Raw genomic sequence first — 27,992 nt, 5'->3', positions numbered from 1 at the left:
TAATCAGAAGCTGTCCGAGGGAAACTGTCAGAGAGTAATGGGACCAACTCCTCCTATTCAGACTACCACAGGGTTGTACTTTGGCCATTCTGAAATCTGCCTTAGCGTTTCCCTGCTTTCTCTTTTTAATTTACTGAATGATCTGTGAATATGGATAATACAGTTTTTTTTCATGGGAATTAAATTAATGTAATAGTTATAGTAGAATGGCTTTCATTAGCACACTGTTTTCCGAACGATAGAAGACAGGACTCAGGAGGAGGAGGAGAGGAAGGACAGACCCAGTGGGGCTGTGCTGCAAATAGCTGGCCCTCCACTTAGAACCATTCGTTCAGCAACTGTTTGGAGTTACAATGGCACTGAAAAAAGTGATGTATGACTTATGACCGTTGCAGCAGCCGCACGGTCACGTGATCAGAATTCAGGTGCTTGGCAACTGGTGGGTGTTTCTGATGACCGTCGTGTCCCAGGGCCATCTGTGATCTTCCCAGCCGACTGGGAAGCAAAATCAATGGGAAAAGCCAAATTCACTTAATGACTGCATGATTCATAGTGATTTGCTTAACAACCAGGGCAAGCGGTCATAAAACCTAGCCATACCCTTGCTTACCAAAAAAAACCTCAGGTCCCAGTTTGGTTCTAATTCGAGGACTACCTGGGGGGCCCTCGAGGCCAAATGGGTCAAGGCACTCTGGATGTTTCCGTCCACACCATGCAGCAATGTTGGGGAGGCTCTTAGATGCATTGACAGAATCTGGCCCTTTAAGGGCTTCCTTTCCACCAACAGTTTGATGGTGGACATCGCTGGAAGGGGTGCAGTGTAATTTAGTGATGTTTGTATGGCAAAATTATCAGTTGGATATAATATCTGCAGGACACATTCTGCCCTCTTGCACAGGCTCACAAACTTGTGGATAAGAACCAGTTTCTACAGCTCAGGGTTGAACTGTGGAGTCCTCCCTTGTTTCTCGCAGATGCTTCATTACCCAACTAATGTGATTTAAGTTGCAGAGAGAGAGAGAGGGAGGGAGGGAGGGAGGGAGGGAGGGAGGGGGAGAGAGAGAGATGGGGAGAGAGAGAGAGATGCTACTCTGCCATCCCACATTTCTGCCAGTATTGAAGATCTCAGTGCTTGCACTGGAGAATTAGGATCTGCAGATTTGTATTTGTAAAAATGTATTGATTAGCTTTGAATTTTGCAGAAACTGATGGAAAATCTGTAAATCTGTAAAATATGTAAACCCGAACCTTCCAACTTTCCACTCATTTCAGTTATTCAGCTGCAATTGTGAACTGTCAGTGTTACTTGCTAATACAACCAGAACAACTTGCCAAATGAAAATAAATCCCAAAGGCTCAGGGTTTGTTTTTTTGGACTGAATATCAAGATTTACAATCTGGGACAAGAGAAGTAGAAATACGAGCACAGAAAAGGAAAGAAAACAGTTTTGGAGAGGAGAGTTTGGTAAAGATTAAATAGCTGGAAAACTGATGTTTCATTTGACAAGTATATAAATGTGAAAAATAGCAGCTAGCAATCACAGCTGCTCAGGCTTGGAGGAAAAGGGCTGGAGTTAGATTTCTGGGGCCGAGGGGAAAGCAGTAAAAATGATGAAAGGCTGCAGACAGTTGGGCAGGCAACAAAAGCAGAAAAACTGCCAGAGGAGTAAAAAAAGAAAAAAGACACATTTTCCTCCCTAGCTAAAAAGGAAAGGATGAAGATAAAGGAGAGAGTAGGAAAGTCAGGGTCAAGTCTCTGCTCTCCATGATTAGCAGTCATGGAAGTCATTAGTAAATTATAGCTCCTTCATAAAGAGGAATGACTGATTTGAACGCAGGTTCAGTTATAATACTTCCAAGAGAGTAGGGTAGGGTAGGGTAGGGTAGGGTAGGGTAGAATAGAATAGAATAGAATAGAATAGAATAGAATAGAATAGAATAGAATAGAATAGAATAGAATAGAATAGAATAGAATAGAATAGAATAGAATAGAATAGAATAGAATAGAGCTGGAAGGGACCTTGGAGGTCTTCTAGTCCAGCCCCCTGCTCAAGCAGGAGGACCTATATCATCTCAGACAGGTGATTGTCCAATCTCTTTTTAAAAACTTTCAGTGATGGAGCACCCATGATTTCTGGAGGCAAGCTGTTCCATTGGTTAATTGTCCTCACTGTCAAGAAGTTTCTCCTTAATTCCAGGTTGCTTCTCTCTTTGGTTTCCAACCATTGTTTCTTGTCCTCTCGTGCTTTGGTGAATAACGTGACCCCCTCTTCTTGGTGACAACTCCTCAAATACTGGAATACTACTATCATGTTTCCCCTATTTCTTTTCTTTAGACTAGCCAAACCCAAATCCTGCAGCCGTTCTACATATGTTTTAGTCTCCAGGCTTTTGATCATCTTAGTTCCTCTTCTCTGAACTTTTTCCAAACTCTCAACATCTTTTTGTGACATGGTGACCAAAATTGGCTGCAATATTCCAGGTGTGTTCTTACTAGGGTTGGAGACCTGGCGTACTTTCCATAGACGGGAAAGATTCAAAGACATTGGAAGTTCAGTAAATGAAAGGATCACTACCAGTAACGAACCACAGAAAATTAACAGCATCTTATGTGCCATTTGAATGTTTCTTTCCCCTTAAGAAAGATAGAGATCTATTTGAAAGAGCCAGCAACCAGTAGGGATGTTTTGTTTCAGGTTCAAATCTTTTCTGCAGAAAAGAAATCTTTTCTGCGTGGCCAAGATATAAAGGGGGCAAGCCTTCTCATGCTCCTCCGAGACTCACAGCAGCTTCAATCTGTTTGGGTCTTTGGGAGGACAGGCTGGAGCCAAGCATCCCTGCCTCCCTCTGATGCAACGTAGCCCCTGTGAGAGGCCGGTTGCCAAAAGCTGTTCCCACAAAGTCATCCCGCTCTCCCCCTGATATCCCCCCCCAAATCGGCACCTGTTCTTTTATCTGTCTGGGAAGCCCCACCAAAGCAGCAGGAGAGGTGAGGGTCTTCTTCCCATGCGGTCTCATCGGACAGCAGTTTCTTCAGCCTCTCTTGGTGCTTAACAAGATGGAGACCACATTTCTAGTCCTCTGCTCATATCATGGCATCCTCAGTTTTATTTATTCCTTTTCCCTAAAACTTATCAATGTTATTTTGAATTTTATTTCAGTAATCTAAGGCAGATAAAACATTTTGATCTTAGGAACCTTTTACATTTTAAAAAATGACTGCAGACCCTAATGAGCTCTGGTCTACGTGGGTTATATCTGTCAATATTTCCTGTATTAGAAAATAAAATAGAAGTTTTAAAATATGTATTTATTTCACTTCATGGGGACCCTTTGACAGTTGCTGATCTAGGAGATTAGTTTTCTACCCAGTTTTGTATCATTCACTAATGATCGAAAAGGACAAACTTTCCTTCAGTTTCATCCACTCATTAATCAAAATGTTGAAGCATATGGAATCAGTACTTAAACTTTGTGGCCCTCATGCATAACTGCATCCCATATTGATGAGAAAGCATTGATGAGCAGTGTCTGAGTATTGATTTTAATAATCTGTGTATGCACTTAATTATCAGGTTTAAATGATTTGCTAATTAGAAATAGGGTATTTTGTTAGATGTTTCTCTGAATCAAAATATATCTGTAGCATCCTTGCAATTTATTGAGAAATAAATCAAAACAGTGAGAAGAAGATGGGATGAGAATACTGACTTCTGGACAGCACACCGTTGTTTTCATTGTTTTCAGTCATTGTGTGGTCTTGCTCTGGAATCTTGTCCCACCAGTAGTACTGATTCTAGGCTGGCAGGGGTTCCTTAAGAACAGGCCGCTTTGCCAGTGGCTGGAGTTCCCACAGGCTGCCTTGGGTTAGGGTGCTGGTGGCCTGGGGTTGAGGTTCCAAAGTGCACCTGAGAGGCCTTCAGCCTTCAGTATTTGCAGCCACTTGCTGCATCCCGCAGACACATGGCATGTTTTGCAGCAGCTTTGCCAAGCAGCCAGAGTGCGGTCATTTGATCTCAGGGTGGTGGACCATTGTCGGATTTGGGGCGCACGTACCCTTCATGTAGGAACTTTGGTCACATGTCACACTTAGACTGTATAACGCTTTGGGATTTGCCTTTTATCTTGTTGATTTTATAAAAATGTTTCTCTATTTCCCTATAGCTAAATGTTAACTATACTGTACATGCATGAATAATTAATCTGACTTATCTTTTTCCATTTCCCCTCCTTCTCAAGATCCTAAGTGCCCTGGGGATGTGGATTTCCAGAGCAATGACTGGGACATCAAGACTATTACCAGCTCCTTGAAGTTCTACCTGAGGTAGTGTTCAAACTTGTTTGCCTCTGGCAAATAACTGCCGGAGTTCAGAATCCTCCTGTGGCCCAGATGAATGATGCTTTCCTAGTGCTGCCTTGTTAGCCAGTGACGTCTGGATTCACTGCTTTGTGCCAGAGTTGCCTAAAACCAGAAAATGCTGGTCTTCCTTTCACAATGCTACTTACCCACTCTTCTTCCTGTAAGAAAAGGCACCACTGAGAACCAGCCGCGCAAGAGTAGAATAGAGTTGCAACTGCATTTTACAGTTCTCCCAACCCCCTTTGTAGAGGGTGGGAAAATAACAATAGCACTTAGACTTATAGCCATAGCAGTAGTGTTTAGACTTATATACCTCTCCATAGTGCTTTCCAGCCCTCTCTGAGAAGTTTGCAGAGTCAGCCTATTGTCCACAACCATCTAGGTCCTCATTTTACCAACCTTGGAAGGATTGAAAGCTGAGTCAACCTTGAGCCGGTCAGGATTAAACTCCTGGCAGTGGGCAGAATTAGCCTGGAAGCTTTGTTTTCTGCCTCACTTCCTTTTTCTTCCACAATGGAGCAAAGCAAAATAAAATTTTAATCATGTACAGTGGTGTGATTGGGACTGTGCCTTCGCAGAGTTTCTGGGATTTATGTGTCTTTACTTAGCTCTGTTCCTTTATGGTCATTTTCCATTGCTCATCCTAGGAGGCCATCGAAGGGTGGGCTGAAAACCAAAAGCTATAGAAACAAAGCTTTCCCCTTGGTCTCAGATACGTAAGAGGTAGTTAAACCCTTTGGAATGATTTACCGGTGGAACTTCGGACCGCCCCCGATCTGCGTACATTTCGCCGGGATCTGAAAACCTGGTTTTTTGATCTATCAGGCCTGGACTGAAGGGGTTTTCATTTTTAGTATTGTTTTAATTGTTGGGCTTATGTAATTTAATCTATTTTAATTTATACTATTTTTATATTATATTTATGCTGCCCTGTAAACCGCCCTGAGTCCTTCGGGAATAGGGCGGTATAAAAATTTAATTAAATAAATAAATAAAATAAAATAAACCCACCATTCTCACTGTTGCTAAGCACATCGAGGGGCAGCAAGAGGAACCCATGCATCAAGCCTTGGCCAGATCAGTGGCCGCTCCAAGAGGCAGTGATTAGCAGAAAGAAACTCGCATCCTTTGGACATGCGATGTGAGCAGAATAGTGGAATAGTGAAAACAAGTAGTTTTGACAAAATTGAAGGAATACAGGAAGTGCCGTGCTGTTAATAGGTACGAGGCTGCATAAATTGGTGTAAGACGGGCAAATTCTCTCCCCTGTCAGTTTATCAGGCCAATTGATGCTTCTATCAACTATTTAAACAGGCTGCTGCTTTTTTAAAAAAATGTAAGGCATCATATCCTAGGCATCATAAGGAATGAGAGCAATGAGAGTACCAGATGAGCAATCTCGATGCAACAAATTGAGACATAAAGTGCCCCCCCCACCACAAAATTCTTCCCAGTGTTGAATGGAACTTGGTTGTTGCTAACTTTGCAATGTGGCTTCTTCTCTTTCCAGGAATCTCTCTGAACCTGTCATGACGTACAAGCTTCACAGAGAATTGGTCTCGGCTGCCAGTAAGTCTCCAAGACAGGGGCAGAGGAGGCTGTTTTGAAGGGTTTCCTGAATTTGTTGTTTGTTTTCCTGATGGTGTGAAAAACACATTTCTGGAATGTTTGGTCTTTGTCAGATGCTGTGAACAAATGTCGTGCTCTCTTCAATAATACCGAGAGACTTTGGCTCAGAAAAAGCAGGAACAGCCTTTCCCATTAATTGTACCAAATGGCAAACCAGGATTTTCAAGCCACAGTCCATTAAAAAAGCTAAAAGGTACAAGTGGGTGCAAAGCTAAGTCATAATGGTTGAGTTTATACATCACATGGACCAAAATAAACATATACTTTATGGCTTAATGTGATGCATAAACTTTCTAGTTGCTTTTTTCTAGTGTAAGTATAAGTTGTTTCCAGTAAACAACAATTAATTGAATCCTTTCATTTTTGCATGGAACACGTGTGCCCCACCCCAAAATTGTTATGCAGTTTTGTTGCCATTGATGCTACATCACGGTTAAGTGTAAAGAATTCATGATTTCAAGTGAGTTTCTATAAGGGAACAACTGATTTGGTTTAAAGTGTAAGTAAACAAAGTGCTTAACTACAATTTACCGTTAAAATAAATTGGCCTTCCTCTGCCTTGAGCTGTTTCTTTGTGCCTTGCCTCTCTTCAAAATGGTGCTCAAGGCAGTGACAAAAATGAAATGGAAACACATATAATAAAACCTTAAAATGCAAACATAAAATAGACGTGTAAGTTAATTAGTGGTTAAATCAGTAGAAGCGAGGGGCAGTGGTCTGTTTCAGAATGTTGATGAGAAAATTAACGGGCCAAAACTGGGACGTCTCCGGAGGGGAAGTTGCAGAGCCGGGCGGCTATCTCCAAATACTTGGGCGTTGGCTACGCCTTCCTGGCAGATTTCTGGGGAGGAGGAGAGCGGGTTTCTCAACTGTAAATATTATTTCCCATGGTTGCCGTTGACTTCAGGAAGGTGTCTTAAAGATTAATGTTAGAGATAAATGTAAGACTCTGGGAAATTGCAAATGGTCTTTTTAAGCCTCATTTGTTAATCAGTTAATTAAAGTGGACACTCTTGAATTGTTTCTTCCCCAGGTTTCTTGCCCCCATTTATAAGAGTATTTTATCTGGCCTTCTTGCAGTGTCTGCTTTAACTCTGCAGTGGGAGGGATCTTAGGTGGAGAAATTGCGGTCCTGGGCATTTTCACTCTTACTTTTAAAAATGGAGGTCATTATGAACTATGAATGTGCTGGCACTTGGAGACTGACAGAGCTATTTTCCAAATTGATAAATGGATCATTCTGAGCATTGTTAGAGCAGCTAAGATAATGCACCGTGAAATCTCCCAGCCAGCTTGACCATCCTCATTTGCATTGTGTCACCAGGCTGTAATCGAATACGTGGAGTATGGTAATAACTAATCATGTTGCCTGAGCTTCAGTGTTAATGAGCTCCCCAAGGCTTCCCGCCTCAGAGTTGCTCTTTTATGGAATTTTATTTCCCAGTTTTCCTCTGATCCTTTGGCTGTGGAGAGTCTTTCTCCACAGCTGGGGAGTTTGACACTCTGTGCTCCTTAAGAAGAGAGGGGCTCTCTTGGGTCACTAGGGTCTGGATTTATTTATTTTATTTATTTATTTTAATTCCATTTATATCCCGCCCTTCTCCGAAGACTCAAGGCGGCTTACAAGCTTAGCAGTAGCCTTCATTCTATGTATATGCCTGCTTATTAGGGCTTTCACACACACCCCCAAGCGGCATTATTACAAAGTCAGCTTAATTGCCCCCAACAATCTGGGTCCTCAAGCCAGCCCCAAGCCCCCACCTGCTGGGCACCAAACATTTTTAACGTTTACATGGGGTTTGCTTTATATTCGTATGCCACTGAGAGTTGTTTCCAATTGCAGCAGCATATAAATAAAATGATGCCATGAATGTTGGGGTGATGGATAGGAAGCAGCCACCACTCCCAGCCCTTCAGAAGAAGGGCCCTTTCCTCCCACCAGTGCTCCTTCCAGCCAGCTATCAGATTTATTTATTTATTTATTTATTTATTTATTTATTTATTTATTTATTTATTTATTTATTTATTTATTTATTTTATATACCGCCCTTCTCCCGAAGGACTTAGGGTGGTGTACAGGGCAATAAAATTGCAATAAAAGTACAATATACAAAAGTTAAAAGTGAGATTAAATAGACTAGCCCAATTACAATAGATGATTAATTAAAAATTACAAATTAAATACCCCAAACCCATTAGATCAGGCCGGCTTGTTCAAATAGGTGAGTTTTCAGGTCACGGCGGAAAGAGCGAAGGTCAGGAGCCATCCGGAGCTCAACCGGTAATTGATCCCAAAGGGCTGGCGCGCCCACAGAGAACGCCCTCCCCCTGGGGGCCGCCAGCTGACACTCTCTGACCGACGGCACCCTGAGGAGGCCCTCTCTGTGGGAGCGCACTGGACGAAGGGAAGTTGACGCTGGCAGCAGGTGCTCCCGTAAGTAATCCAGACCCATGCCATTTAGGGCTTTATAGGTCATCACCAGCACCTTGAATCTCACCCGGAGGGCAAGTGGAAGCCAATGCAGCTCACAGAGTAGAGGTGTTACATGGGAGTATCGGGAGACCCCCAACACGACTCGCGCGGCCGCATTCTGCACCAGCTGGAGCCTCCGAGTGGTCCTCAAGGGCAGCCCCATGTACAGAGCATTGCAGTAGTCTATACGAGAGGTCACAAGCGCGTGAGTGACTTTACGCAGGGCATCCCGGTCCAGATAGGGTCGCAACTGGCGCACCAGGCAAACCTGGGCAAAGGCCCCCCTAGTCATAGCTCCTATATGATCTTCCAGGGAGAGCTGTGAATCGAGAAGGACACCCAAGTTGCGAGCCCTATCTACGGGGGGTAACACCTCACCCCCCATGGTTAAAGATGGAATAACCTGAATTTCCCGAGATGCCGGCACGTACAACCACTCAGTCTTGTCGGGGTTGAGCCAAAGCCTGTTCCTCCCCATCCAGACCCGAACCGCCTCTAGGCAACAGGACATCACGTCGAGGGCATTACTGGGGTGGTTTGGGGTGGAGATGAAAAGCTGGGTATCATCAGCATACTGATGATACCTGACCCCCAAACCACGAATGATCTCACCCAGTGGCTTCATATAGATGTTGAACAGGAGAGGCGAGAGGACCGACCCCTGAGGAACTCCACAAACGAGAGGCCTCGAGGCCGACCTCTGCCCTCCTGCCAACAGATGCTGCTCCTGGCCTTAAGCAAGGGGCCTTCCGGGGCCTTCTGGAGAAAGGGCCTCGCTTTGCTGTCTGTTGTTCCAGGAACCACTTGAAGAAAGTCAAGGCATCTGGGGAGTGAAAATATTGCTGGGATACCCAGAGTTTCTTTTAAATCTCATTTGGGAACCCACCTCCAGTAATTCAAACGGGTGCCAGCAATGACGAACTCTTCACTGCAGAAGGGGAAGTTTCTGGGGCCTTTTAAGTGATAGTGTTGCCACCCCCTCGCAGGGCCGCCTCCTGCTCCTCAAAAAAACCCCACCATCGCTCGATCCCACCTGCTTGGACAAGTTTCATCCAGTACCTCTTCTTCCCCTCTTAGGGAAGGTGGTAGAAAAGCTGCTTGCCTGGCAGCTTCAGAGGGTCCTGGATGAAGCACAATATCGACCCCTTTCAGCCAGGATTCAGGGCATTGCTCGCACTTGCTGGTGATCTCTGGCGAGAGGGGGATGGGGTAGTGCAGCCATCTTCATTCCTTGATCTCTCAGTGGCCTTTGATACCATCAGCCATAGCATCCTTTTGGGCCAGCTGCAGGATGTGGGGCTGGGTGACACACCCCTGTGTCAGTTTGGCTCCTTTCTGATCGGCGTTAATAGGGAGCGAGAGTTCCTGCCCACGGCCACTCCTTTGCCAAGTGCCACAGGGTTTGGGACTCTTCACTCCTTTTGAACATCTGCCTGAAGCTGCTGGGTGAGACCATTTGCCACCAGGGGTTGAGGTATCATTACTGTGCTGATGGTTCTCAACTTGTTATCTGCACCCTGGTGATCCAAGTGATGTTGTTGCCGGCCTCTTGCAGAGTGTGGAGCCTGGATGGGGACAACAGGCTTTGGCCGAACCCTGGCAAGACCAATGACTTTGGGTGCACGGAGCCTCAAGATCTGGGGCTTTAACATCCTTACTTCTGGGTGTGGTGGCACTGCCCCAGACACTTCCAGTCTGCAGCCTGGGACCTCTCCTGGACTCAGGTCTCCTGTCCAAAGCGCAGGTGTAACTGGCTAGGAGACACTTTCTACAACTTTGTCTCGTGCACCAGCTGTGGCCTTTCCTGGATCAGGAGTCCCTGCGCTCCGTCACTCAACCCATGGTCATCTCACATTTGGACTACTGCAATGCGCTTTGCATGGGGCTACCCTTGAAGAGCATTCAGCTGCCACAGAGTGTGGTGGCTGGGCAGTTCTTAAGGCTCCTAGAGTGGTGCATGTTACCCCACTGCTCCCCGAGCTGTACTGGTTGCCAGTTTGCTCCTGGCTGCATTTCAGGGTGTTAGTTATTACCTTCAAAGCCCTGAATGGCGTGATGGGACTGGCCCACCCAAGCCATGCTGGCCAAGGCGGCATACTGCGGATCCTGTCAATTTGTATTGCCGTTTTATTGGGTTGGAATATTGATACTTCATGATTTTAATGTTTTTTTATGTTGTAAACCGCTCAGAGTTGCTTTGAAATGAGATAGGCAGCAAATACGTTTAGTTTAAAAAATTCAAATCCCGTTTGCTTCTGGGTCCAATTCAAGCTGTTGATCAACACCCTTAAAGCCTTTCATGGCATGGGACAGGTTATCTAGGCACTGTCTCACCCCACTGGGACTGGCCAGTGTTTATGAAACAATTCTAGGCTTTTAAAAGGGGATCTAGTCCAACTATACTTGACCCCCCCATTTCCCCATTTCCTTTATTGCCCCTCCCTTTCAGCATACAGCGCCTCATTGCAGTTACATAATTTCCCAGATTTGTTATCAAAAGGTAAGTGACACCAACTTAGGAAGGATTCGAACCTGAGCCTGGTAAAATTGCCCTCCAGGCAAGGAAGGAAGCCCCCATGGACCTGATTATTTTTTTCTTTTTCACCTGCAGAGTCTGAGAACCTGGATTACCGGCTGGGAGCCATTCATGCCCTGATTTATAAACTCCCTGACAAGAACCGAGAAATGTCTGAGCTCCTCATCAGGCATCTGGTCCAGTAAGTGGAGGCTGATCTGAAACCTGAGCAAAGGGTCCCTATTGAGCTTTGGCCTCTTTTGGGGGGGTGGGCTGGGGAGGGAGTGGCGTAGGGGCCAAGGATGTCCAAGCCACTTGAGTGGTGAGTGTACTCAGTAGCTGCTCCAGAAATGAGCAGGCATGACACGGCTTCCTTGTTCTCCAGAGGAGAAAGATAAAGTTACGTTGGAATTAGGGATGAAGTAAACACATTTCCATTTAGGGGGTTAGAGAGTGCCTTTTTTGGCACTAGTGATAGTTGTAGAGGTGGCTGGCTCAGGAATTCTGGGAATTGAAGTCCATGAGTCATAAAAGAGCCAAGGTTGCCTACCCCTGCCCTACCCAAACAGGAGACTCTGTATCATTCCAAACAAGTGGCTGTCCAGTCTCTTCTTGAGTCTCCAGTGATAGAGCACCCACAACTTTTGAAGGCAAACTATTCCACTGCTTAATTGTTCTCACTGTCAGGAAATTTCTCCTTAGTTCTAGGTTGGTTCTCTCCTTGATTAGTTTCCATCCATTGTTTCTTGTTTTGCCTTTTGGTACTTTGGAGAATAAGATGATCCCCTCAATTTTGTGGCAGCCCCTCAAATATTGGAAGGTGGCTATCATCCTTCATCCCTCTTTTCACTAGATTAGACATACCCAATTCCTGCAACTGTTCTTCATATGTTTTAGCCTCCAGGCCCCTAATTATTCTTTTTGCTCTTCTCTGCACTCTTTCCAGAGTCTCAACATCTTTTTTTTATATTGTGGTGACCAAAATTGGATGCAGTATTCCAGGTGTAGTCTTACTAAGGCTTTATAAAGCGGTACTAACGCTTCACATGATCTTGATTCTATCCCTCTGTTAATGCAGCCTAGGACTGCATTGACTTTTTGGTGGGCGCAGCACACTGTAGGCTCATATTTAAGTGATTGTCCACTAGGACTCCAAAGATCCCCCTCACAGTTACTGCTATTGAGCCAAGTTTCATCTAAACTGTGCCTGTACGTTTGGTGTTGGCTATTCCTACCAGGTTAGTGTTGTTTGCAAATTTTATGAATTCCCTATCTATCCCCTCATCTAAATTGTTTATGAAGATATTGAAGAGTCCAGCATCTAAAACAGAACCTTTGGGGTGTCCAACTACTTCCTTCCTTCCTTCCATATAGATGCAATTCCATTAATGACTATACATTGAGTGCATTTTGTTAGCTAGTTACAAATCCATCTGGTGGTGATGCTGTCTATCCCACATTGTTCTAACTTACTAAGAAGTAGGTTGTGATCTACTTTGTCAAATGCCTTACTGAAATTCAAGTATACTATGTCCACAGCATTTTCTGGTCCACTAATTTTTTGCTGGTCCACTTTGTCAAAGAATGAAACAAAATTTGTTTGTCATGATCCGTTTTTGACAAACCCATTTTGGCTTCTGGTTATAAGTTTGCTTGCTTCTAGGTTTTCACAGGTCTATTGTTTGATTATCTGTTCCAGGATCTTCCCAGGTATTGATGTCAGGCTGATTGATCAGTAGTTTCCTGGATCTGTTTTTTTTCTCTCTTTTTTTGAAGATGGGAACCAATCTTTTGAAGAAGGAATCACAATTGGCTTGGTTCTCTCATAACGTTAAGCAGTAAATCATGGTTAAGATTTACATGGTCTGACTCCTTGCATTTGGCTCAGCCAAAACCCAGCAAATTACATGCAATCCTAGCTGTTTTCCAACTGCCCACAGAACTGCTTTAGAAGACGTCTTCTGGAAAACAAAATTGCCAATCTGTTTAGCCAATATTTCTTTCAGGGGTTTCTTTTCCAACCTAGTTTCTTTTGGCTCTCCCTGTATGTGTCTCTTCTGCTGAGTTCAGGAAGGGAAGTACAGTTGTCTCTAAACCTCTGGTGTTCTGTGATTGCTCAGCAATTAGCGGCTCTGGTTTCTTCGCTGCAAGCTAGTCTCGGAGCCTGTGCAGGATTTCCATTTGGCACTCCTTCCTAGCGCTGCCTGTTTCTCCCCTCTTGGGAAATGGTGCTGATCTTCTGTTGTGCCGTGTGGCTGTGCTTTGCATCGCTTAGCTTTCTTGCTGTCGTCAAGTTGGGGAGTAATGTGAAATTGAAGGCTCACACTCAGAAGCTGTGACTTTATGCCATGCCTGATCCCAGCCTACCTGGGATAAACATCGGCAACAGATGAGGTTGTTGTAATTCTAAAAAAGCCTAGATCCAACTAAATGGCTTATCCGAAATAGAACCGGCTAATACTTAGGTGGGAGACCACCAGGAAACTGTCCCTGTATGAGTTGGATGGGAAATCAGCAGAAGCAGGGACAAAGCGCTTCCGTATTCTTGCTATGGGAACTGGGGCATAGTGGGAGAAGGGGCCTTCGAAGCAGCCCGCTCCAGCACACCAGATGGACTGCTGTCTGAGCAGGCAGGAAGGTAGGGCAACATGGTAAACGGCAACACAGCTGCTATCAGTCTCTGGACAGGAGGTGACGGAGTTAGTACCCTCTTCCAATGCCAGAGCTTGGCTAAGAGATCAGAGCCGAGGTGCTCTGTAAGACTTGCACCTCCACCTGAAGCACACTGGGGCTGTCTTATGAAAAGGGAGCTGCCAGCACCGGCTCTATGTTGGCAGCAGGAGCTCATTCACCCCCACTCCACAAGCCTTGACTTGTGAACTTCACAAGTCTGACTTTGAACTTGGACTGGCTGATGAATCTGCTAGGAGCTTCAACCCTCAGGTTCCACACCTGAGTTCTCACCTGCATGTGTCAGGCCTGCCCCAGTCTGATCCCTTAGGGAAGTAAAACTCTCGGCTCCAGTTGGTTGAAGTGAAAAGGCACTTTTACTAAGAGATGCTAATTGCAGTAAAGTCAAGCTGAATCTAAAGTTCTTGGGTGCCAATACAGGACTAAACCCCTGGTTTCCCCTAGCCCTCCCGCTGTGATCCATCTGAGCATAGCCAATCCAGCATCGCCAAGATGTTATGGGAAATGCTGATGAAATTCCACTCTCAGAGCAAGTGGCCTTGAAGGATGCCAGAACGCCAGCGCAAACTGGATTCCAATCGCCTCTGTTCTTCCTCAGCTGTCAGTTCTACCTCCCAGTAGCCCACCAGAAAGGTATACAGCAAATTGCCCATTTGTTTCCCCCCCTTCCCCATTGATGAGAGAATGCCGGCAAGGTGCCAAGCCAAACGGGGGATCTGACCATAGGCTGCTTTGATTGGAAACTGTTGTAAACCAAACTTGCTGACGTTTGGGGGGTAAACATGTCTCTTTGTAGCCAGCCTGGATCTATCACAAGTGAGATAGCAAACTTTGTTAAAATATGCCCCGTTTCTCAGATTCAGGAGAATTTCATCTGTAGCTTGATTTAATGTGCTCCCCACAGCTGTCCTGGAAGGGAAATACAGAAAAACCCCACAGGAAACCCGATGCTGCCCCTGTGATATGGGTGCCATAGAAACTGCAGCCCGTGTTCTTCTCTACTGCCAGCACTACAGGGACATTCTCCCCCAGTTGATCATCCCTCTTTGATTTAAATCTCCGGGGCGTTGTGATAGTTTTTGTCTACACTGTTAAATAATCAAGAAAAAAATATTTCTCTAAAAGCAGCAAAAAGTTTGCTATATTATGTGTAAGCTTTGCCCACAAGTCGTTGTCAATAGTTTTTGTTGCTCAGGGATAGTTTTGTGTTGTTCATTGATTGTATTTTTATTGGCCAATGACTGAAATAAAGTTCTTTGTCTGTCTGCCCTGATTCTCTTTCTAGCTTTATTTGCAAAGAAGTCATGTTTTGAATTTAAGGGTACCAGAAAGACCACAGAAGGGGAACGGATGGGTGCTCCCCTCTCAATGTCTTCTTGATGCGCAATTTGCTCACAACTGCCATTTTACTTCCTTTTTTTGCATGCACACACTCATGCACATACACACAGAGAAATGTGGCTACTTTTCTCAAATAAGAGGGAATGTTTTCTGTCCCAGATCAGTGGGGCCTTAATGACATAGATCATTCAAAATATTTGTGTGTTTATACATGACCAGATCGTGACTCTGCTGAAAGAGTGAGTTGGGACCCTCAGTGGACGCCCTCCCAGGCACCACAAGAGTGCTTTTGCTCTAAGTAAAGAGTTGTGCTTACCATTGGCTTCAGCTGTGCTTACCGTTGGCTTCAGCTGCAGTGGAAAATGTTTCCTGTTTACATATACTTATGTGGAAGAAATTAAAATGGCTGAATTCATTTCACCTGGACAAAATTAAGTGGTGGTCTAAGATCCAGCCAGGCCCTGCTGACTTGGGAGGTGTTTGTTCTTCTCTCCTGGGCCCACCAAGCTCGCTGTGCCAGAAGAGGAGCTCTGCCTCCGTCCTCAACTGGCCAGGGCAGCTGGGAGAGCTGGCCTCTGGCATTTCCTCAGTCCTGACTTTGCATCCTCTTGCACTTGTAGGGGGCAGTTCCAAGGTCCTCCTTCAAGGCCCATGGAGTTCCCCATCTGCCTACTCGTTGTCTCTTGTGCCCTTCCCTTTGCTGAACCCCCCTCTGTTTTTTCTCCTTCTCCTGACAGTGTGTGTGAGCATAGCCGGGAGAATCTCATGTCCCCCTCCAACATGGGGGTGATCTTTGGCCCCACCCTCATGCGTGCACAAGAGGACACGGTTGCAGCAATGATGAATATTAAGTTCCAGAACATCGTGGTGGAGATTCTCATCGAGCACTTTAACAAGGTACACAGGAACTCCCAGCTGGCTTTTCCCAGATGGCTTTTCAGTGATGTTTGTAGGGTGTCCCCAGAACATAAACAGAATTAGGAAAAGGCAAATAAGCCCTGGGAAATGTGACTGAGCTAGCAGAGACGGTTCCAGAGCCAGAGGGGAGCCAGCTGCATTTGGGGAAGGGAGAGGTGGCCAGCAGACCCAACTGGAAAGAAAGTTGGGTGAAGACCAGGAGGCTGCAGGCAGGGCTTGGTTCGTGGAGAAACTGTGCCACTCCTTTTGGGCAAGCAGTGTCAGCCTTGCCAGAACACCTCCGTGATGCATCGAGCTGCTGTCTAAAAAACCCCCTTCCCTCAGTATAGATTTTTTTTCAAAAGGAAAGACCAGGGGTGACTTTGGCCTTTCTTACATTTCCATTTTATGCAAGAGTAGTTGCACGTTGCCTTGCAGATGTTTCCGTTGCACTTGGCGAATGCAGCTGCCGCTGGGAATGCTGAGAATGCAGCCACAGAGCCGGGCCTTTGCTCTGGCTGAACTGGTGGAATGTGATCCACTTGGGGACCCCTCTGCAAGCAGTGATTGCGGGGGGGGGGGATTTTCAAAATGGCATTCAGAGATGACCATACCTTGTTTGTAGTGGGTGTGTTTTCAGCCCACCAATCCCCCTTTTAATCCGGTTTTAATCAATTTCCTACTGAAACATGCTGGAATACAGTTTATTTTTAGCACCTCAACAGGGTGCTTTCAGGAGACTTCCTGGGGTGGGCGGCCAAGGCCCCCCCAGGATCCTCCACGTTGTTTGGAGGCTTCAGGCTTCGATCAGGGAGCAGAAGCTCTTCTCTTGCCCGTCACTTCTCTAGGTGTTTCCTTGCAAAGCTTCTGGCTTCCCGTCCCTGGCGTTGCATTTCATGAGCGTCCATGGAACTCTCCTATTCAGAACCAGGCTGACTTACAATTTGATGAAACCTTTATTTTGTCTTAATTGAATTGCATGGTTTTAGGTGATATTTTATTAATACTAGAAAGCATAGTATGATAAAACTGTAGGGTTTAGTAGATAATTACGGCAATTATCTATGTAATCATTACATTGTTTTAATTTTCTAACCGTAGAAAAATCTGGTGGTTATGGTATAAAATATCTTTTTTTTCAAATGAAGAGATTTCCTGATTTGCTTATAAGAGAATACAATATAGTATTACGAGTTTGAGTTTTCCAAAGATTGGCTGAATGCCCATGATAAACAAAATATAGATTCACATTTCTTGAAAACGGGTGGCTTCTGCTCCCTAAATCCCCTTGCTATGCCAAGGTCACACTTCCTTTAATATGATCCTAATGAGACTGATTTTAACTAGTTAAAAGTTAGCTACAGTTTTGTTCCCATTTGGTTGGCTCTAACAAAGGACCTCCCCAAGCATATGGATATTTTCTTACAGATCAGCACATCTATTCTGTTTCACTTCTGATTCTTCATTTAAAAGCCGTTGCTATCAAAAACAGGACAATTGATTTGGATTATTTCTAATTCAAAACTAGTCATTTGTTTCAGATTTTTGGACTTCTGAAAATATGAAACAAGGAGACCAGCAGCTGGTCTGCTGAGACTGCCCGTTGCAATCTTGGTTTTATAGCTACAACTGGAAGTTGTTGATGGATGCAAGGACCATAAACGGAGTTCAAGGCCGAGCTGCCTTTCACTTAAGCAAGGGTGACCCAATTTTCCACTGAAACAAAGTAACTCTGAGACAGCTACAATAGCTGAAGGCAGATAAGAGATCCAAGCTTTGGCTTCAGAAAGGTTTTCCGTGATTTCTCTGTGTCTAAAGTTTCACAGGAGGTTTGAGCCAGCAGAGGGAGAATTGTCTGTCTGCTGCTCACTCTGATCTCCAGAGTGAAGTCTCTTAATTAAAAAAGAGACGGTGTCTTTTTGGCCTTCAATTTCTGCTACGATAAGGTTAAGCTAGTAACATTTTATTAGGCTGGGTGATTGTTAAATGTAGTTCTGAAGCTGATGTTTCAGTCTGCACATAAGCAAACATTCCAAATGAATTTTTAAGCAGGGATGGTATATAATTTGTATGTGAATTATGAAGACTCAAAGGACGGAGGAAAATGTTCACTGGTATGGATAATTATTGCTCTGGCAGATTTAAACATGTACGCTAAAATTAAAATTAAAAAGCTAATCCCATAGGAAACAGTATGTGGTATTACACAGTCTTTGCCCTGGAAAGTAGAGATTAGATCAATATCACCTCTCTTATGAATCATATAAATATAATCTTTAATATAAATATGACTTTGTGGTGCAAATACAAAGTGTCTTTGTCTGGGGGTGGGGTGGGGGTCACTTGAATGATTGCCCCTTTGTCAGTCTGGATTTCAAGCTGGAAAAGTCTTGGTGATCTTGATCGTTTGGATTCTCATTGGTATCCAGGGAAGCACATTCTTTGTAATAAACACATTAGAATTCTTTCTATGGATTGCATGAATTTTTGGAAATGGCACTATTTGATAAATGGCATTATTTCTTGCACATCCTGTTGATCTCCATTCTTCTACATAATATTGTATTTTTGGAGCCCAGTTAGTATGAAATCTATCCATACATGCACAGATTTAGAGATTGTTACATTTATTATCAGTACTGCAGTATTTAAAGGTTTGGGCTGAAGGGGATCTGAAATAACAGTCACATAAATAAGTGGCAATGTTTCAAATGTTGATTCAGCGGTTATGCTAGTCCATCTCAATTTGTGTTGCTACCTCATTCCTTAAGAAATTAAAGGGGTGGTGGGACACTGCATTTCCCTCTTCCCAATGTGTGTTAGGGTTCGGTCATTTAAATCACAGCTCCCTATTGTGTCTGATTCAGATAACTGTGGTAAAATGTTATTGTCCATCTGACACCTCTGATTTGCAAGCTGCACTGGTTTCCAGTTTGTTTCCTGATGTGAGTCAAGGTGCTAGTAACCATCCAAAGCCCTGCATGGTTTCTGACCTGCTGGGACCCCAGACCTGGCTCCCTTCTGGCAAGGCATGTCATCTGTTACCGTCTTAGAGGTGAGAGCTCTAGGCGGTATCTCTCTCCCTGGCTGTATATCTCAGGCTGCTCCCCGGTTCTGACCGTTGTGAGAGAACGGGGATTGTCCCGGGGTTACCCAGCTCTAGTGGCAGCGGAGCTGGGTCTGCAGTCTGGATATTCTCCTTCCATTTTAAGATCCTCCCATCCTATTTATTTTGATCTGGGTCTGTTTTTGCTGTATTACCCAATTATTATCATGGTTCTGAGGTACTCCAGCACAGTTTTATTCGCCCTCAGGGGTGCCCCCCCATCCTGGGTGCGACCCGCCTTACCTTCTAATCTGCCTCTTGATGACGGGCCCGATTGCTGGGACCCTGAGAGATGGCCGGGCAGGAACAGGGGCCTAAGATATAAATTTAATAAGAGGCCCCTGATTACTTTTTTAGCCAAATTTTTTGTAGGGTTAGGGAGGGGGGAGGGTTGTGGTTGGTTGGAGACGGGGGGTAATCCACCAACTGTTGTTCAGGCCAGGCCCAGGATAGATCGCGTAGAGAGGGAGCCGGGGTCGGTCATCTCCGGAGCTCCGGAGCGGGTCGTGGGATTGCCAATTCCCACGATGATAGGGAATGGCAGCAGGTGTAAGATCAGAGGGCCGTACCGACCTCCGGGAGGGCCTCTCCGCTATTTACAAGCGGTGAGGCGCTCCAACCCTCTGTTTTCGACCCAAGGTTCTGGGAGCGGGGATGTGCAGCCACCTGAGCTCCGGCTGGTGTACCTGAATGCCAGGTCCGTTGCTAACAAGGCTCCTCTCGTCCGGGATCTGGTCGAGGGTGAGCATGCGGACCTGGCCTGCATCACGGAAACCTGGTTGGGCCCAGAGGGCGGTATCCTCCTGGTTGATCTTTGCCCACCAGGCTTTCAGGTGCTACACCGGCCTCGGACTCAGGGTAGGGGTGGGGGAGTGGTGGTTATGAGGGAGACCTTATGTCCGCAGGAGGCCACCGTTCCTCAGATAGTCGGGTGTGAATCTCTCTTATTGAGGTTTGGTCCTAGGGCGCAGTTGGGCTTGCTGCTGGTGTACCTTTTGCCTAGTCGTGCAGCAGCAGCCCTGCCTGAGCTTCTCGATATCCTCTCAGGGCTGGTGATTGAGTTTCCCAAACTTATGGTTTTGGGAGACTTCAATCTACCATCCCTGGGAGGAGCATCTGAGTTAGCTCGAGAGTTCATGGCTTCCATGACGGCCATGGACCTGACGCAAGTAATTCATGGGCCGACTCATGAGGGAGGCCACACCCTTGACTTGGTTTTCTTATCTGGTCGGTGGTTAGATGATCTTGGTGGGGGCTCCCCAATTGTTATGCCCCTGTCATGGACCGATCATCATCTCCTGCGGCTGGTCTTCCGTTTTGCCACTCCCCACCATGGGGTTGTTGAGCCCCAGGCGCTTAATGGTTCCGCCCCAGGCGCTTAATGGACCCTGAGAGGTTCCAGGCAGCACTGGGGTCCCCACCTGCCTCCTCAGCTCACAGCTCGGCAGATGCCTTAGTGGAAGCCTGGGAAAGGACGGCCACGGAGGCACTTGACCGAGTTGTACCCTTGCGGCCCCTGACCGGGCGCAGATCCCAATGGGCTCCATGGTTCTCCGCGGAGCTCCGGGAGATGAAGCGTCGGAGACGGGGCCTAGAGAGCGTTTGGAGGTCCAGCCAATCTGAATCCGACCGATTGCGACTAAGAACCCATATTAGGTCTTATCTCGCAGCGATGAGGGTGGCGAGGTGTAACTACTTCGCTGCCCTCATCGCATCCGCAGATAATCGCCCGGCCGCCCTGTTTAGGGTGACCCGCTCCCTCCTTAATCAGGAGGTGAGTGGGGAACCCTTGCAGGGGCGTGCCGAGGAATTTAGTCAACATCTGTCGGACAAAATCGCTCGGATTCGGACCGGTCTGGACTCCGACTGGGCAGTATCGGATGATCAGGACACGAGCGGTCTTGTCAATGTTACCTGGGAGGAGTTCGATCCTGTAACTCCGGAGGAAGTGGACAGGATTATGGGGAGGCTGAGCTCCACCACATGTTTATTGAACCCGTGCTCTTCCTGGCTGGTTTATGCAGCCCGGGAGGGGACACGAGGCTGGTTCCAGGTGGTTATATCTGCCTCTTTGAGTGAGGGTAGTTTTCCCGCTGCCTTGAAAGAGGCGGTGGTAAGACCTCTCCTCAAGAAGCCTGCCTTGGACCCGGCTGTGTTGAATAACTTTCGTCCGGTCTCCAACCTTCGCTTTCTTGCGAAGGTTGTTGAAAGTGTGGTGGCGCATCAGCTCCCTCTGGTCCTGGATGAAGCGGATTATCTAGACCCGTACCAATCGGGCTTCAGGCCCGGGTACAGCACGGAGACGGCATTGGTCGTGCTGGTGAATGATCTCTGGAGGGCTCGGGACAAGGGATATTCCTCTGTCCTAGTCCTATTAGACCTCTCAGCGGCTTTTGATACCATCGACCATGGTATCCTGCTGCAGCGTCTCAGGGGATTGGGAGTGGGAGGCACGGTACTTCAGTGGTTCTCCTCCTATCTCCTGGGACGCTCGCAGTCGGTGTTGGCAGGGGGGCAGAGGTCGACCGCGAGGCCTCTCGTTTGTGGAGTCCCTCAGGGGTCGGTCCTCTCGCCTCTACTGTTCAACATCTACATGAAACTGCTGGGTGAGATCATTCGTGGTTTTGGAGTTGGGTATCATCAGTATGCTGATGTATGCTGATGATACCCAACTTTTCATTTCGACCCCAAACCAACCTCGACGTGATGTCCCGGTGCCTGGAGGCGGTCCGGGTCTGGATGGGGAGGAACAGGCTTCGACTCAACCTGACAAGACTGAGTGGCTGTGCGTACCCGCATCTCGGGATATTCAGGACATCCCACCCCTCACTATGGGGGGGTGAGTCATTACCTCCGGTAGATAGGGCTCGCAACTTGGGAGTCCTCCTAGATTCACAGCTCTCCCTAGAAGACCATATAGTAGCTGTGACTAGGGGGGGCCTTCGCCCAGGTTCGCCTGGTGCGCCAGTTGCGGCCCTATCTAGACCGGGATGCCTTACGTACGGTCACTCATGCGCTCGTGACCTCTCGTCTTGATTACTGCAACACTCTCTACATGGGGCTACCCTTGAAGACCACTCGGAGGCTCCAACTGGTACAGAATGCAGCCGCGAGAGTTGTATTGGGAGTTTCCCGATACTCCCATGTCACACCTTTGCTCCGCGAGCTGCATTGGCTACCAGTTGTCTTCCGGGTGAGGTTCAAGGTGTTAGTAATGACCTACAAAGCCCTTCATGGCATGGGTCCGGAATACCTTGGGGAGCACCTGCAGCCGGCGTCAACTTCCCTCTGCCCAGTACGCTCCCACAGAGAGGGCCTCCTCAGGGTGCCACCGGTCAAAGAATGCCGACTGGTGGCCCCCAGGGGGAGGGCGTTCTCTGTGGGTGCACTGGATTTATGGAACCATCTTCCGGTCGAGCTCCGGATGGCGCCCATCTCCGCTCCTTCCGGCGCGATCTTAAAACCCATCTCTTTAAACAAGCTGGCCTGGCCTGATGGGACGGGGTGGGATTTTTATAAATGAACTTTAATTTTAATCTGTATTAATTTATTATGGGCATTGTTTAATCATGTTTTAATAATTTTTAATTTTTGTATCTAGTTTTTATGTATTGCCCTGTTCGCCGCCCTGAGTCCTCCGGGAGAAGGGCGGTATATAAATTAAATAAATAAATAAATAAATAAATAATCTATTGGGAGCCAGGAAGCTCCCCTTCTGCCGCAGTGCCTGCCCTCTGGCATGCCCCCCCCGAAACCCAGACTGTTCTCATCCCGAGGGTGTTTCAGAGAGCCTAAAGGCCTGCCTGTTCTGCCAGGCCTGGGGCTAGGCTGGATGGGGCTTGCTCACTGAACATTCAGTCTTGGTTGGAAGTCCTCAGTAACTGTTCTTCCTTCTAGTTTGGTTTTCTGTGGCTGCTGTATTACAGTTGCAAGAAAAAGTATGTGAACCCTTTGGGATTATGTGGAGTTTTGCATGAATTGGCCATAAAATGCACTCTAAACGTCATGTAAGTCACAACAATAGAAAAACACAGTCTGCTGAAAATAATACTACACAAACATTAGCTGTTGTCATGTTTTAATTGAACATAAGATGGAAACATTCACAGTGCAGGGTGGAAAAAGTATGTGAACCCCTAGCCTAATGACTTCTCCAAAAGCTAATTGGAGGCAGGAATGAGCCAACCTTGACTCCAATCAGTGTGATGATATTGGATGTGTTGCTGACAGCCGTCCTGCCCTTTAAAAACACACACCTGTTTTGGGTTTACTGGTCTCAAGAAGCACTGTCTGATGTTAACCATGCCTCGCAGAAAAGAGCTCTCAGAAGACCTACGATCAAGAATGGTTGACTTGCATGAAGCTGGAAAGGGTTACAAAAGTATCTCCAAAAGCCTTGATGTTCATGGGTCCACGGTAAGACAGACTGTCTACAAATGGAGAAAGTTTAGCACTGTTGCTACTCTCCCTAGGCGTGGTCGTCCTGTAAAAATGACTGCAAGAGCACAGCGCATAATGCTTAATGAGGTAAAGAAAAATCCTAGAGTGTCAGCTCAAGACCTACAGAAATCTCTGGCACATGCTAACATTTTTGTTGACACATCTACAATAAGGAAAACATGGAGTATAGAGTACATGGGAGGACACCACGGAGGAAGCCATTGCTGTCCCCCCCAAAAATTGCAGCACGTTTGAAGTTTGCAAAAGAGCACCTGGATGTTCCACAGCACTACTGGCAAAATATACTGTGGACAGATGAAACCAAAATTGAGTTGTTTGGGAAAAACACACAACACTATGTATGGAGAAAAAAAGGCACAGCACACCAACATCAAAACCTCATCCCCACTGTAAAACATGGCAGAGGGAGCATCATGGTTTGGGGCTGCTTTGCTGCCTCAGGGCCTGGACGGATTGTTGTCATTGATGGGAAAATGAATTCCAGAGTTTATCAGGACATTTTGCAGGAAAACGGACAACCATCTGTCCGCCAACTGAAGCTCTGCAGAGGATGGGTGATGCAACAGGACAATGACCCAAAGCATACAAGTAATTCAACAAAACAATGGCTTCAACAGAACAGAATACGCCTTCTGGAGTGGCCCAGTCAGAGTCCTGACCTCAACCCGATTGAAATGCTGTGGCATGACCTTAAGAGAGCGATTCACACCAGACATCCCAAGAATATTGCTACACTGAAACAGTTTTGTGAAGAGGAGTGGTCCAAAATTACTCCAGATCGTTGTGCAGGTCTGATCTGCAACTACAGGAAACGTTTGGTTGAGGTTATTGCTGCCAAAGGAGGGTCAACCAGTTATTAAGTCCAAAGGTTCACATACTTTTTCCACCCTGCACTGTGAATGTTTCCATCTTATGTTCAATTAAAACATGACAACAGCTAATGTTTGTGTAGTATTATTTTAAGCAGACTGTGTTTTTCTATTGTTGTGACTTACATGACATTTAGAGCGCATTTTATGGCCAATTCATGCAAAACTCCACGTAATCCCAAAGGGTTCACATACTTTTTCTTGCAATTGTATGTTATTATTATAGTCCGGTGTATTGAGCGGTACTCTGGGTTGTTTGGAATCAAGCGGCACTGAATCAAATAGAATAAATACATGATGAATAGGTTGTAGTGTTCCTATTGGGTGTTATATAAAGAGGAAGGAGAGGTAGGAAGTAAATCATGTAAAAGAGGGACTTTCTTCAGCCATCTAACCATTCAATTGCAGTGGCTTTGTAGATATTTTATTCTTTTTGCAAGTCAAAAAGTTTGTGATTTCTGGGTGGGGGAAGTAAGTGCCCAGCTTCTCCTGAGTCCCAGCCTTAGAAAACTGTATCACTTATTTGTCCTGGTATCAGAACCTATTAGAGATTTAGAAGCTGCTTTGATATACTTGGATTTAGTGGCCTGAAATTCTAAGCAATTGAAATTTGGGCAGTATTAATAAAATGCTCTGGCTGCCCAGTAATTCTGAAAGCAAACTTTGTGTTGTTGCCAGACATGGAAGGTATTTTATTTTGGCTGGAGAAACGGGTGAAAAAGCTGACCCCAAAATCTGTGTTGACAGCTTGTACATATCCATTGCAGTCTTGGACACCAAAGTGACAGTCAAAAGGGGGCAGGATGGCCACAGTGAGTCTTTGCTTAATGGACGGCATGAGGGCCTCCGTGTCTTTATGATCCAGATGCCTCATCCTTAAAATGATCCTCAGAAGTGAGAACATATTTGCCATCTGTCATCACTTCTGGATATTCTGGCAGGCCATCCTGATCCATGGAAAAAATGAGTAGCATTAGTTTGGTCTGGTCTGGTTCCATGGACTGTCACTCGGTGATCTCTTTTTTCAAAAAATGGAGGATGACTAATTGATTCTCTGTTAAAGGTTGCCCGATGACCACCCTCATTACCTGAAAAGTTCGTGTCGGCTACTTCTACTTGGAAGGGCAACCAGGCTGTAAAAGTTTGAGGAAGAACCCTTACCCTATCCAGCCAAATCATTTAAGAAAAACTACCTGTCAACATGCCTTTATGATTAAAGGTAGATGAATGAAGTAACTGTCCAGAAGTAACCAGCACAGGTCACTTTTCTGTTACTAGAGACCCCTCTTCTTTGTGTCCAAGAACTTCCCAGAGATCCAAGGGCATCTTGACATGTGAAGAAAAGAAGGTATGAAAGATTCAGGAAGTCCTCGACAGAACTCCACATTTGTTAACTCACTGAAATAGGTAGAAGATTCATTCCTCCAGGAGAAAGAGCATTTGGGTTTATTGTTTCCATTGGGAATGATAAAAGTAATAGAATCATAGAATCCTAGCATTGGAAGGGACCTTGAGGTCTTCTAGTCAAACTCCCAGCCCATGGCAGAAAACCTTATACATCTTCAGCAAATGGTTGTCCAATCTATTCTTGAAAACCACCAGCGATAGAGCACCTACAACTCCAGGAGGCATTGGTTAATTGTTCTCACTATCAGAATAACAGAGATGGAAGGGACCTTGGAGGTCTTCTAGTCCTTGTCCATATAAGGAAGCTTCTCCTTTGTTCCAGGTTGGGTTTTCCTCTGATAGCTTCCACACACTGCTTCTTGTTCTAACCTCAGGTGCTTTGGAGAATTGAGTCAACCACCATCCTCATGTACTGGAGGACAGCTATCATTTCACTCCCTAATTCGGGGAGTTATTACCCCCCATAGATAAGGCTCGCAATCTGAGTGTTCTCTTAGATTCACAGCTCTCCTTAGAAGATCATATAGGAGCTGTGACTAGAGGGGCCTTCGCTCAGGTTTGTCTGGTGCGCCAGCTGCGACCCTATCTGGACCTGGATGCCTTGCGTACAGTCACCCATGCACTTGTGACCTCTCGTCTTGACTACTGCAACGCTCTTTACATGGGGCTGCCCTTGAGAACCACTCGGAAGCTTCAGCTGGTGCAGAGTGCAGCTGCACGAATGCTTTTGGGGGTCTCCCGATACTCCCATATTACACCTCTGCTCCATGAGCTGCACTGGCTTCCAGTTGCCTTCCGGGTGAAATTCAAGGTGCTAGTGATGACATACAAAGCCCTACATGGCGTGGGTCCGGATTACCCACGGGAGCACCTACTGCCAGCGTCAGCATCCCTCCGTCCTGTGCGCTCCCACAGAGAGGGCCTCCTCAGGGTGCCACCGGTCAGAGAATGTCGGCTGGTGACCCCCAGGGGGAGAGCATTCTTGGTGGGTGCGCCAATCCTTTAGAACCGCTTACCAGCTGAAATCCGGATGGCCCCCGACCTTCGCTCCTTCCGGCGTGATCTAAAAACTTATGTATTCCAACAAGCCGGCCTGGCCTGATGGATTTGGGTTTTACAATTTTTTCTCACTCTGTTGCTTTATTGTATTCTCACTTTATTGCTCTGTACACCGCCCTGAGTCCTCCGGGAGAAGGGCGGTATATAAAACAAATAAATAAATAAATAAATAAATAATTCTTCTTTTTGTTAGGCTAGACATACTACATTCCTTTAACTTTTCTTTAGTGTACTTTTTATTGTAGTGACCAAAATGAGCACAGTATTCCAAGTGTGGCCTCACTAGTGTGGTATAAAGTGGTACTATCACTTCTTGTGATCTTGATGTTATCCGTATAGTGATGCAGTAGAGGACTGCACTGGCTTTTTTGGCAACTGCTGCACACTGCTGGCTCATACTTAAGTGGTTGTCCACTAGGATTCCAAGATCCCTCTCACAGTTAATATTGTTGAGCCAGGTGAGGCCTATTCTGTACCTGTGGATTTGGCGTTTCTTGACTAAGTTTGTAATCTTACTTTTCTCATTACTGAACTGTATCTTGCTGGATAGGGTCCAATACTCAAGTCTGTCAAGATCCTTCTGGATCTTGAGCCTATCTTCTAAACATTAGTTATTTCCCCCAGCTTGATATCACCTGTAAATCTGATGAATTCCCCTTCTACCCTCTCATCTATATCATTTATGAAGATATTGAGCGTAAGATAGAAACTTGGGGTACCGTCCTGCGTGATTCCCTACACGTAGATGTTATTCTCTTGAGGACTACACAGTGGGTGTGGTTGGTCAGCCAGTGACAAATCCATCTGATGGCGATGCTGTCTATCCCACATTGTTATTGTGTTCTGTACCAATCAGGAGTAGCTCTATCAAAAGTCACAAACATATGTATTTAATTAATGTGGCTAGACCACAAACTCTTGCAAACTGTTTTGGAAAAAAATCTTAGTTTGGGGAAATTAAAGCAGAAGATGCCATATTTCTTTCTGTGAGAGAAGATTTTAAAAATCATCACATCACATTTACACAATATATTTTTCACTTCTCCTGTTTAAAATAGAGTAGAATGTGGTGGAGGTTTTGTCTCTTTCTTTTACTGAAAGGTCAGATACCCAAATTGGGGAAAAAATAAGTTCCTGGGTACCATTTGATTTGTTTTAAGACAAATTGAAAGTTGGCTGACAAA

At 45.8% G+C, this 27,992-nt stretch overlaps 1 protein-coding gene across 7 annotated transcripts in view; it reads left to right on the top strand.

Annotated features, from left to right (window-relative positions):
• OPHN1 (oligophrenin 1) overlaps positions 1-27,992 on the top strand; it is a 147,092-nt gene that overhangs the window by 98,931 nt on the left and 20,169 nt on the right. For all 7 annotated transcript variants that reach the window (XM_083372312.1, XM_083372310.1, XM_083372311.1 and 4 more), the window contains 4 exons: positions 4,240-4,324; positions 5,871-5,929; positions 11,074-11,179; positions 15,747-15,906. In XM_083372312.1, coding sequence (XP_083228438.1) covers positions 4,240-4,324; positions 5,871-5,929; positions 11,074-11,179; positions 15,747-15,906 — 410 coding nt within the window. The remainder of the gene's footprint in view (positions 1-4,239; positions 4,325-5,870; positions 5,930-11,073; positions 11,180-15,746; positions 15,907-27,992) is intronic.

This window comes from Vipera ursinii (assembly GCF_947247035.1).
Source record: "Vipera ursinii genome assembly, chromosome: 12".
NCBI lineage: Eukaryota > Metazoa > Chordata > Lepidosauria > Squamata > Viperidae > Vipera > Vipera ursinii.
Note: the sequence above shows the minus strand (reverse complement) of the source record. Positions and strands in the feature narration are given on the sequence as shown.